The 12,621-nt window shown below is 38.2% G+C and overlaps 1 protein-coding gene across 8 annotated transcripts in view; it reads left to right on the forward strand.

Moving 5' to 3' along the window:
* Positions 1–7,743: 7,743 nt before the first annotated feature.
* Positions 7,744–12,621, forward strand: part of LOC146313198 (uncharacterized) — a 54,181-nt gene continuing 49,303 nt past the window's right edge. For 6 of the 8 annotated variants that reach the window (XM_084738367.1, XM_084738370.1, XM_084738373.1 and 3 more), the window contains exon 1: positions 7,745–8,128. In XM_084738367.1, coding sequence (XP_084594493.1) covers positions 8,062–8,128 — 67 coding nt within the window. In that variant the 5' untranslated portion in view covers positions 7,745–8,061. Of the gene's footprint in view, positions 8,129–12,621 lie in introns of all 8 variants that reach the window. The other 2 variants (XM_084738368.1, XM_084738374.1) reach the window with 2 other exon arrangements.

Below are 12,621 nucleotides of genomic sequence, written 5' to 3' on the forward strand. Positions count from 1 at the left end.
GATATGTCCCTGTGTTTCAGTGCACGTGGGTTCATGTATCTTTGACAGTTTTTTTATAATTGTGTTTGTTGAGGAAAGAGGATGAAAATTAAATATTTGCAACCATTTAGTCCCTATTTTTTATAGACCAGTGAGATGTAGGACAGAGTCATATTCAGTATTTATCCACAGTGGCGACGGAGGGGAATGCAAAAGCACTTGAAAAGCCATATGTTTCATCCTCACCCAGAGTTTCCTGATGCTCTAAGCTGCAGATGATATCGCAGTAAGTGTTGGTGCAGTCCCCGACAGCTGCCGGTCCAGTCAGTGGTACGCCACAGTAACAGCTGAGAGCTTGAGATGACACCGCGGTGCCAACTGCTAGAGGGCAGGCAGAGGGGTGGAGTGTGACTCTGTATGTGAGCAATGTGACTGACTGGGCATGAGGCAGAGGTGGTGTTCAAACCCAAAGACAAATGGACACATCAGTCAATCCCTCTATCAGATGTTGTATTGTTGAACAGTGGCTTTCTGACTTTTCTGACCCTACATGTTTTTGTTGTTTTAAAGCAATAGTTTGACTTTTTGAGAAGCAGATGAGAAGATTGATCCCATTCTGATATTTAACACAGCTATAAACATTACTTTTACAATGACAGTATGAAAACAGTGTGACAGTGTGAAAGCTGTTGCTCGTAGTAATGAATCTACAGAGGAATATCTCTCAAATCTTCAGCTGCTTTATAGAGTTTTATAGTAATTTTCAATTTATTGTCTAACTGTCAGCCCTCAAGTTTACTGTTCTGGCTCACTTTCACTGCTCTCATAGTGTTTTTGCAAGTGCAGCAGGCAGCTGTTGTTTTCCAAGCCAAAGCTCTGAAACTAACCGTACACTCCCTGCTCACCACTAAACATGCACAGTGAACATAGTGAAGCGTTTAGAGACTAAAGAGCCAGATGGCCAGAAACGTAACTCTAAATCAATGACTCCTAATCTTTTAAATGACCCAATTCACAATAGGTCTTATCAATAAATATTTAGAAGAGTTAATTTGTGCATAAATGAATGTTCCTGACCATTTTTACTGTCATTTCTTCATCACCTTATATTAACTTGACATGTGTTGTTGAAAACATACAGTATACACATTAGAAATGATGAATACATTTAGGCTGAGTTAACAGGCCATTTTAGCCGACTTCATAAATAAGACAAAATAAGTCAATTTAAGCAGAATTAATAGACTAACACAGTGAAAAAATGTACACAATTTAAATTATTTATAAAAGATGTACTGCAGATATAAATCTTGAATTTGTAGAATTTCTTCCGTAGTCTTTTATTTATTTGGTGACCAAAATAAAATCTCCTGTGACACATCTGTGGGTCCCAACCCAGTCTTTGGAGATGACTGCTCTAAACGAATGTCAGACTTGCCAACCTCCAGCGTCGCCATGTTTGCTGTTGTCAGAATCTTTTGACCCCTCTTCAGTGGTAGACTCTGAGCAGCGCTCTCTGGTGGCCATATTCCTTCCATGCCAACGTAAAGGATGGATGGAAGTACGTGGGCAGTGACGGTTATATTGTTTAAAATGTACGTACCTGTTTTTGTACACAAAGGGAGCATAAATGAGCCTTAAGGCTGCAACCAGCAGCCGGTACTCTTAGCTAAACTTGTTGTAAAGTCTGGAAAAAAAGGGGAAACAGTTAACTTTGTTATGCCAAGCAGTAGGTGCTGGTAGGTGCAGGTATTTTGTTACCTGCAGACAGAGCCAGGCTACCTGTTGCACCTGTTGTTTCCAGTCTTTAGGCCAAGCTAAGCTAAACACCTGCTAACTGTAGCTTCATATTTGTCAATCAGATATGAAAGTGGTTCTTTTCTAATTCTCTGCCAAAAAGCGAGCAGGTCAATTTCCCAAAATGTCAAACTTTTGCTTTGAACAAGACAGATTTACACCCTGGAAAGCTGTGTCAAATATGGATGTGTTTTGTTCAGCAGATGCAGCTGTGAAAATGGAAATTAACATCATGGAAAGATATTTGCTCTCTGGAAAAGAACAGAATAAAGCAACACGGTGCCAAAGAGTTATTATTTACACCTCGTGCATATTTCCATCTGCAAAGACAAAGGATGCGATCCAGTTCAAACCGCAGTGTCATCTGCTCGCAAAGAAATCAGTTGGATGTTTTTCCCCAGCTCTGCTCTCGATGAGAACACCAACTGCAGACATGCTTCACTCCCACACTGTAGCAGCTGTGGTTAAATTCAGACTCTGACTTCAGCAGCGTGCTCTCCAAATATGTGTACTCGCCCTGTAAAACCAAACCGTTGTGTACTTGGGGGTTTTACAATGAAAAGAAGCACTTTATAACTCCCTTTTTGCAGAGAGAAATGTGCTCTCCCCTCTGGTCAAACGCGCAGGGAGGATCCAGACAAATGTCTTAAGTGTAACTGCAGGCCTTTTGTTAGGAGTCTTTTTGTCGTGCTTTTGTGGTCGTGTGTAGGAGGGGCAATTAACTGCATGCCTCTATGGGTTTATGGGAGTGCTCTCTGAACCTCCCCATGTGTCATTCAGGTGCAGGCGAGTGTGGACATGCACTCGCTCAAAGAAAGACTCATTGAGAAAAGAAAAAGTTCAAGGATACAGGCAGACTGACTCAGCTGCTCATCAATCTTCACTGATTAAAAAATCATACCTTGTTCAAGCATCTAAGTGCCCTAACCAAGTATTTTAGGTTAGATTTGGCTCTACATTATACCAATAATAGTCTGAGAGATCCAATAAAACTCATTTGTCTCGCTAAAGTGATGCTGCCTGCATCAGAGTGAGGAGCTTATAATGTCACCCTGAGCTTATGTCTGTTGCCTGGCAGAACATCAGTGGACTGCAGGCACAATTTGTTCTGCTGTAGTTTCATGAGTCTTGAGGCACAAACTGTTTAAAGACACATGATGTATTCATGGAGTCCTTGAAAATCATAACGTTAAGGTGTACTGATATATTAAGACCAAAACATACAGAAGCATTAGAGGGTTTTTCTATCCAGTTTATCCTTCATAGTTTGGCTTTTCGTCATGCTAGCGGTGTGGCTTTAGGGATGACGGTGTGGGTCAGTCAGTAGGTCCACTGCCACAGTGAAATAACAACAAATGGGCAGATTGCTATGAAAATTTGTGCAGACATTCATTCATTCAAATAATCTGAACTATCCCTTTAATGTTTTTAATCTAACTCTAGCATAAGGTAATAAATAATTTTGTCTCATGCTTTGATGTGTGATTAAATACCTGCAAAACTAAGGACATTCCCATCAGTCTCAGCTGTACTTTGTGTTTTTTTTTTCTAAATAGCATATGCTAGCATGCTAAACTAATAGTAAACACCAGCATGTTAGCATCATAATTGTGAGTCTGTTAGCATTTAACCCAAGTCACTGCTGTACCAAAGTATAGCATTACAGAGCAGCTAGCATGGCTGTAGACTCTCACTCTTGTCAACAGATGTCCTGCAGTGTACAGTAGACGAGACCTGAGGGGACACTAAAGGTTCAACTGTAGTCTGTTTATCATTTTATTGCCATCTGTGTTTGAAAACACACAGCAGTGCAACAAAGAGTCCCTTCACTGATCAAGATGTGCTTTAAGGAATTAGTTTATCAAATTATATAGTGGTTATAGCCTTAAAATACACCCCATGCCCTCTCTCGTTTATGACACGACTTACAGTAGCAACATTTTCAGGAGAAACAACAGGTTTACTGTGTGATCAGTGTCATGAAGTGCCTGTAAACATGATATCTGACTTTCAGAGAAATGGATTGTAAATCAAGATAATGTATGTGGTGGTAGATATGGAGACACTGCAATGAATTCTCCATCCATCCATCCAAACACCCATCCATCAATGGAAAGCCCTCCATTGAAACATCCATCCATCAACTGAAACATCCAACCAAACAACCATCCATCATCCAGTCAAGCATCCATCCATCCATCCATCAATTGAAACATCCATCCAAACATCTATCCCCAATCCATCCATCCAAACATCCATCCATCAACTGAAACATCCATCCATCAGTTGAAACATCCATCCAAACATCCATCTATCCATCCATCCAGTCAGACATCCACTCATCCATCCATCTGTCAATGGAAAACCATCCATTGAAACATCCATCCATCAATTGAAACATCCATCCAAACATCCATCCATCCATCCATCCATCCATCCATCCATCCATCCATCCATCCATCCAAACATCCATCCATCAACTGAAACATCCATCATCAATTGAAACATCCATCCAAACATCTGTCCCCAATCCATCCATCATCCAACATCCATCCATCCATTGAAACATCCATCTATTGAAACATTCATCCATCCATCTAAATATCCATCCAAACATCCATCCATGATGTTTTGAAGCAGATGAATAAGATATGTGAGGTTTATTGAGCGCTGTCTGTCTGTATTACATTTCCTGCCTTTGCGTTTCCAAATCTTATTACTGCATCAACAAATCATTTCTCACCAGAGACTCCAGACTCAACAACAGACACTCGCTCCCTCGCAGACACCAACGATTCAGATCCAGCTCCATTAGCCCTGATGGAGCTGCTTCTCCTCGTCTTTCATGTGTCGCAGGGCGGCCAGTGGATTGATTGTTAGTGCACATCACAGGCTATCAAAGATAGACAGATCTCAATCTGACTTATGGCGATAAGTCAGGTTGAGATTTTCTTCGAAGGATAGTTTTGATTATGCAGAATTTAAGTTTTAACTGGAAATGTTTGATCTTAGGCTGAACTATACGAGAAGTCTCTAACATCAGCCGCAACCCAAGTGTTTTGAGTCCTCAAGTCTTTAATGTCTTCACCAAGCTAAGTGGGTCATGCATATTTTATCTCTGTGGTAACGCTCACATACATTTGGCCTTTTAGGATTTATTATAGCTCTAAAAACATGTTATATTATTCATCTGGCTCCAAAGAGTCTCAAAAGAGCGATAAGATAATTTTTATTATGTTTTGAACATATATTTGTACTCACTGCCATCCTTTAAATCCTGCAGATACAAGAAAAAAAAACGATGATGAACACAGATGACCTCATCTATAATTAATCTGAATTTTTTATCCAAATGACCAAAAAAAACTAGTCGGTTAGATTCTGGGCAGACTATTTATAAAATGCTTCTTTTAAAAAATGAATGACACTCCTCCTCAAGCGAGCAGAAGACACTTTTTGCTCATCTGTGAGAGACGATGTGACATTGAAAACTGACCTTCAATTTGATACAATAATCACTGATGCAAAAATGTTTTGACAATTTCCAAGTTGCCTATTAGTTGTCATGTTGTCTGTTCCCAGAATGAGCCACTTGATCGAAAGACCCCTGAGTAAGACAGAGTTTAATACTGCTGTGATGTCATGTACATTTCAAACTGGGTTAGGGTTCGTTTCCTTGAGATGTTTTTCATCCTCCTGCTGCTTCTGTTTTTATCAGATAAGACTTGGCAGCAGATTTCCTCCTGAACGACTGACCTCCTCTGTCTCCTGTAGCGGCAGGAAGGTCATATCAATTCTTAATCAGCTTGTCATCACCAATACAGTGAGCAGCATACAGGCAGATAATGTCCTGTCACTTTTTATACACAGGGGAGATTATTTAAACATCTAGTGCAACATTTTATGTTTATATAATGCATATCCCAGAGGAAATAATGCTTTTTCTACAATGTATGTAGGATATGAAGTTATACAAGTGCCATAAAAAAGAGCAAATCTGTAAAAGAAAAAGAAAATAAGAGTGGAAATATGAGGTAAGTGACAGAATAAATAAAAAGTGCTGACTGACAGCTTGGGCCTTCAAGGAAGAGCAAAAACGAATGAAAAGTAAATGTAATACAGAATATATTTAAGGAAAATAAAGGTATAAAAATACAGAATAAAATAGAGCAATTTATATAAAATAAATGAATAAACATACATCTGTAAAATATTTAAAGAAATATATGAACAAGTAAATGCAGAAATGGTTTACACATAATTTGACATTTTGTCTTAATATATCCACATTTATTCCTCTTTATATTTTATATATATTACTATAGATTTATTCTTTATTATGACACTACTATTAGTCCATATATAGAGACCTCTGACTGGTATTCTGTGTCATTTTTGTTTATTAGCATTAGTAATATTCCAGTGAAATTTAATATTTTCCTGTGCTAATGAATGCATCGTTCATTCAATTAATATTATAACATCGAGTATTTTTCAAACAGATATCGTATCCATGTAAATAATGTCTTTTTCCGTTACAAACCGTTAATTAAATATGTCTAATTACTGTAATTACACGTACAGTCTGTTGTATAAGCTGTAATGACAACTCACCTCGTTCCAAGCAGCAGGGCTGATTTCAGCTGCTGGAAATCATCTGATGGATCAAACCATTCACAAAACTCAAGAGTTAAGAGGACATTTATGTCTTGTTACTGCGGCTAAAAACGACAAGAGAGGGCTTACGGTAAATAAAATGTGTCGTTTTACGTTTTTAATAAGACTTTTATCCATTATTTAGGCTGCTGTTTGGTGGGTAAATGAGTTTCTTCTTTCTGAAACAGTTGGTACGGTCCAGTCGTCCGGCATGCGGTTTTTCGCTGCTATCGGCGACATCAAGCTGCCAAAAAGAGGAAGAGACCAAAACCGGAAATGTGGCAACCTTTCCTTCAGAATAAAGTGTTATTTTAAATGGAGCCGAGGCAGCTGGTGCTGCCTGAAATTAAACATTTTTAATGTAATGTAATGTTACTATTTTTTATTTTCTTTTAATTAATAATCGTCTATGAATGATAATTTAAATTAGCAGTAGTGTGCGTTTCAGTGAAATTAGGCTGAATGCATAGGCTTTTAAAACAAATCTGGTACACTAAATCAAAGGACAACATTTATGTTTGATATCATATATCTACCTCATCCACTTTATTAACACTTTTTAAAAATTATTTTCTTCTTTTTTCCATTCTTTTTTATTAAATAAATATAATTTCTAGTATATTATAAATAGAGTAACTGATGACAGAAACATAGCAAAAATAAGAATTTCATTGCATCAATAATTTATTTATGCACATGACAATAAAGCTTTTGAGTACTTTAATCCTGTGAACATAATTGTATGATATGATGGTGATAAAATATTTTTGTTGTCAGACCTTCTGGATAAAATTACCATGCTTTGTAAATCTGTAACTGTAACACCACCACCACCACCAACAACAACAATCTGTAGCTTCCAATCGGTCTTCCAAGATTATTGTGTTTATTAATTTATTACGGTCCCCTGTTGAAATTTATTTTTTATTTTTATTTTATTTCGTTGTTTGTTTGGTGCGTTGTATGTGTTGTATATGTTGATACTTCACTTTCACTTATCATCTGTGAAAATGAAAAAAAAAAAAAAAAATCAAAACATGCGTTTTTTTTATTACTGAGAAGTGGTAACTACTTAGAACAATACAAGAAATAAAAACAAGAAAAACGAAACGAGAAACGAAAATTTCCTCTTAAATTAATACAATTTAAAAAAATGAAAATAAAAAAGGTGTCAGGGTAAATATCAATATTGTAAAAAATAAATATTTAATATTTACATTTTAGAGTAGAATTTATTTTATTCTGAAAATTGTGACAGGAAGTGGTTTTCCCATTCTTTGTGCCTTGACTCTGGCTCTGCGGCTCTCAGGACTCAGTGAAGCTTTTTTTATTCCCGCACTGTAGATTTTCCTCTGACGACCCGCTGGACTGACCTGACTGTCTCATTTGAAACATTTAACAACAAATTTTAACGAGTTTTTCTTGATTGTTTAACATTTTAAACATTCCCAGCTGCCTCCAGTCGGATCCTGTTTTATTCCCACATTATTTTCCTGCTCACTTTTTTCTTGTATCCCGGTTGGATTTACAAAGGGCGTGTTTGGGCGATCTGTACCGGGAGTTTCATCTCCTGTACTTGAGCGACTCTGAGGAATGACAGCAACTGGAACCGGACTACGATCCGCCTGAATGGAAACAATGGATTATAAAGAGCTGGGACATCATTTCGAGGAGAAACTGACACTAACAGACAAATGTGAGTATCCCTTTACAGTCAACATACGTTAAAATAGGCCATATTGTAGAATTGAAGTCACAGGTGATGTTAAGGTTTTTTAATATTTTCCTTTATTTCTTCATCCCGACCAATCATAATGTGAGTGTTTCGGTATTTTCCAGTGTCACCCTTGTTTATGAAACGCACCTCAGGTTCAACAGCTGCAGCGATGCAACACATCACATTTGTCCTTCTAAAACAATAAAAGATGAGGGTGTTTGTCCGCCCTGATGGACTGGCAGCCCGCTGTAATTCCTCCACAGCAGACGGCGGGTTGTCCGTGTCTCTAACAGGCGGCTCCCGACCAGCACAGATCCTGGAAATGCTGCACTGGTCTCCATTACCAAACACGTCAGTGAAAAATGGCCCACATATACAGTGCAGCAGCTGAAGACACACTCACACACACACACACACACACACTGAGGTCTCTCCCTGTGCAAAAAACAGCCGCTCTTTAGTGAGATCCTACACACACCCCTGCAGGAAAACTCCTCTTTTATCCTCCTCTGGTGTTGCATTCAGTGTCTTGCTCCAGAGCACTTCAGCAGTGCAGATGTGCAGGCTGATGCAGAGGTTTAACATCTGCATCTCACACTGCTGCTCCGGTCAGTGAAATTCTTATAATTGTGCTCATATTAGTGTAGGGCCGGGTGACCTGGCTTATAAATCATATATACAACATAGAATATATATTTGAATAAACACATTTTCATTAAAATGACATATCATAAATTATTAGATAGTGTAAACATATGATGACCTTACAGAATATGTTGCATAACTGTACACCACAATAGGGCTCAAAAAAATCAAATAAAATCAAATATCACAACATTTTTGACCACTTACCACAATATTGATTTTTATTGATCTTGCGGTAAGATTTTTGTTCAAATAATGGATAAGTGTGACATCCCTTTACTGTCGTGCAGTTATCAAACACTTGTGACAATGATACATCATGTAGGCAGAGTATTTTACAGTTTAACAATAAACTTTATCGTCTAAAATCATATCAGGGCAGTGAAACAGTAAACGTTCTCTGGTAATTTAGTTTCCCAAAGCCCAGGATGACGTCCACAAATGTCTTATTTTGTCCACAACCCAATGATGTTCCATTTACTGTCATAAAGGAGTAAAGAAATCAGAAAATATTCACGTTTTTTTCCTTAAAAAACTGATTTATCAATTAGCAAAGTTGGCAATTAATTGATTTATCGACTTATCGTTGCAGCTCTAGTCTGAAGATCTGATTTTGGAAGTGATTTTCTTTATTTCTTGTGCTTGTCATGCATGACACAATAATTAAAACATAATAAATTCATCCATATTAAGATAAGAAGACACAGAGGAGGAGCCTCATGGTGCCTCCACCTCCATCACACGCCTCCCCCTGACCTGTGTGCTGGTAGAAGGTGACTCTCTGTTCATTGGCAGCCCTCCCCCCATCTCCACTGGATGTGGAGGCAGAAACGTCTCTGCTGCAGCTTTTTATCACTGCACAGGCAGGCAGGCTGTCATGGTGCTCGCTCGCTGCATGTGTGGGAGTCTATATGTACACTGGCTGTTGCAAGAAGAAAAATAGCAACTGCAGCCTGATGGATGCTGGGATTCTGAGACCAAAAGTGATGTCAATATCAGCCTCTCATATTTCAGTATTCCAGTATTTTTTAAACACCCAAATCAATATTGTCCATATTAACTGGTGTCTTTTAGCATGAACACTGAACATAAACCATCGATCTTGGTATGGATCCCTTAGATGGGTTTTCCTCTTTTAAAATAGGATGTTTTTGAAGCATGTTTGCCAACTTTAAAGATGTCTTTTGATGTTAGAAATGCAGCATAAAGGAATAGTTCTGATTTTTTGAGGTGTGGTTGTCTGAATCAGCAGCAGAACATATTTTAGGCACCTAAAAAATGCCAAACCAAAAATATCAATATCAAGTTTAAGTGCCACCAGACTCCATTGGCAAAAATAGTAATTTTACCTCACAGAATAGTAGAGTTGTTCTATTGCAACCTTGCAACATAACCTCTGTTTATGTTATTGTGTGACTTTGGTGAATCCAAACTAACCTTTTAGAACACCAAAGTCACACAATAACACAAACAAACTAATAGATTTAGGCAGCGGTAGAAGAGCAACCTCAATTTTTTGCAAGGTAAAATTGCTGTTTTTGCTAATGGAGTTTGGTTGCTTTGGAGAAAGTGAAATTTGGCCTGTTTCCTGTCAGAAGAGGCTGACTGGCAGCACATTGCTTAGCTTCCTACACTGGTACGCCTGCTGCTTCTCCAAACTGGTGGCGTGTCAACCTCCATCTACTGTAGTGACAAGTGATGACAAAAATCTGAACTATCCCTTTAAAAAGCATGTTTAGTGAATTACCCAACAAGCTCATATTGTTCTCAATCAAATCCACTCATCAATAAGTGATCTCAGATGAAGAACAAAGCATGTTTTGGTTGCCTTCGACAGAGAGCCGCAGCACGCAGCAGGGTTGATCAACATGTGACGTTATCAGGAATGCTAGACGCCGAAAAAGGCAGGGGCGTTAGATAAACAGAAACATTCTTTCTCTCTGACTCCTTTCTGAGAGCTGCTGTGAGTCTCATTCTTGTGAAAAAAAAAGAAAAAAAAAGGACAGAAAGAAAACAAAAGCCAACCAGGGTTTGTTTGTTTTTTGCAGCCTGGTGCGCCTGCAGAGCTGTGAGAGGGGATCATAATCCCATATCAAAGTGATTTATTCAGGTCCGAGGATGGTTGGCAGAACTTTGGTTTAGCCCTAATGCATGTAGACCATCCAAATCCCTAACACACACACACCCTCCACACATATAGACAAACGCACACACACACCCCTCACCCCTGCTGACCTCATCCCTCCTGTCACCCCTCACCAGAGTACAAATACTTAGTTACTGTACTTAAGTAGGTTTCTTAAGTATCTTTATCTGACTTCTAACATTTTACTTTCACTCCCTACATTGTAACAAAAACATCTGTACTAAATTATTGATTTGTTTTTATTTTGCATCATTGTGAGCCACCCTCCCAACATCAAGACAGATTTCAAATTAATTGGTTGTAACAGTAACTTATAGAACAGACGATTACTTGGTTCATCCATTGTTGCATATTGGACAAAACAGATGTAACAAGGCAAAAACAATGTAAGGGACATAACAAGATGAAAAAAATGTAAGAAGACAAAAATGTTAAAGACGAGACAAGACAAAAATGAGGTGAAAGAAGTAACAACACAAAACAATGTACTAGATGTAATAATATGAAAATGATGTAAAAAACGTAAGAATAAACAAAGTAAATACATAAGACATAAAAGATGTAACAAGATATAAAAAACCATATAATAAAAGATATAACAAGACAGACATGATGTAACAGCTATAAGATAAAAACAAGGTAAAAGACGCAACAAGCCAAAATCGACATAAAAAATTAGACAAGACAAAAATGTAATGAAAGATGTAAAAAACCAAACAAGATAAAAACAACGGAAAAGGTGTAACAAGATTGGAAAAGATGTAAAAGACACAACAAGACAGTAACAATGTAAAAGACGTGACAAGACAAAATTGATGTAAAAAATGTGAGAAGACAAAAATCTAATAAAAGACGTAAAAAACACAAAAAGATAAAACAACGTTAAAGGTGTAACAAGATTGAAAAAGACGTAAAAGACGCAAGAAGACAAAAACAATGTAAAAGACAAAAAAACAGAAAAGACATAACAGACAGAGGGCTACTTGACAGTGGAGAAAAGGTGAAGGTCAGTTCACTTTGCAGAGAAACAGCAGGTAGAAATGTCCTTCAGAGGGCTACTTTTTCACTTTTACTTGAGTAAAGAAGTTGATTCAGTACTTCTACTTTCAACAGAGTGTCTGTACTTGTATTTGAGTAAAGAATGTGTGTACTTTTGCCACATTTATCCCTCACATCCCCTGAAACCAGTCAACCAGCCACATTACGCCACTTAATCAGTTTTTCTGCCTGCTGGTGTTTCAGAGTTGATCCTGCAGAGCAGAAATACAGAGTTTTTCTTTGAGGAAACGCAGCGAGCAGCTTCCTTTCTTACTTTGTCTGCGAGTGCTGGAGTCAAACCAAGCCTCTCCAAGACATGACATGTTCAAAGACTCTCTGTTTGCAGCTCACAATAGGAATGGCACCGTCGCTGAAACAATTCACCTTTTGTCTGTTACACGCACAAAACTCTCTCGCGCTTGTTTCTAAAGGAATATAAATTGTACTCGTTTAAGCTCCGTCCCAGATGAAAACGTCTCTTTTCTGATATCTGCCGTGTCACTGTCCAACTTTTCCAGCCCGGTTGGCCTGCGGACAGAGTGCCAGTGTGGAGTTAAATGCTCCTCTGTGGAAGTAATCATGAGACGTGGACTCCCTTTGGCCCGGATAGCTTCCCAGTCATGCTGACGTTATGTTCTTGGAA

This window comes from Lutjanus erythropterus, chromosome 16 (genome assembly GCF_056507025.1).
Source record: "Lutjanus erythropterus isolate fLutEry1 chromosome 16, fLutEry1.hap2, whole genome shotgun sequence".
Lineage (NCBI taxonomy): Eukaryota > Metazoa > Chordata > Actinopteri > Lutjaniformes > Lutjanidae > Lutjanus > Lutjanus erythropterus.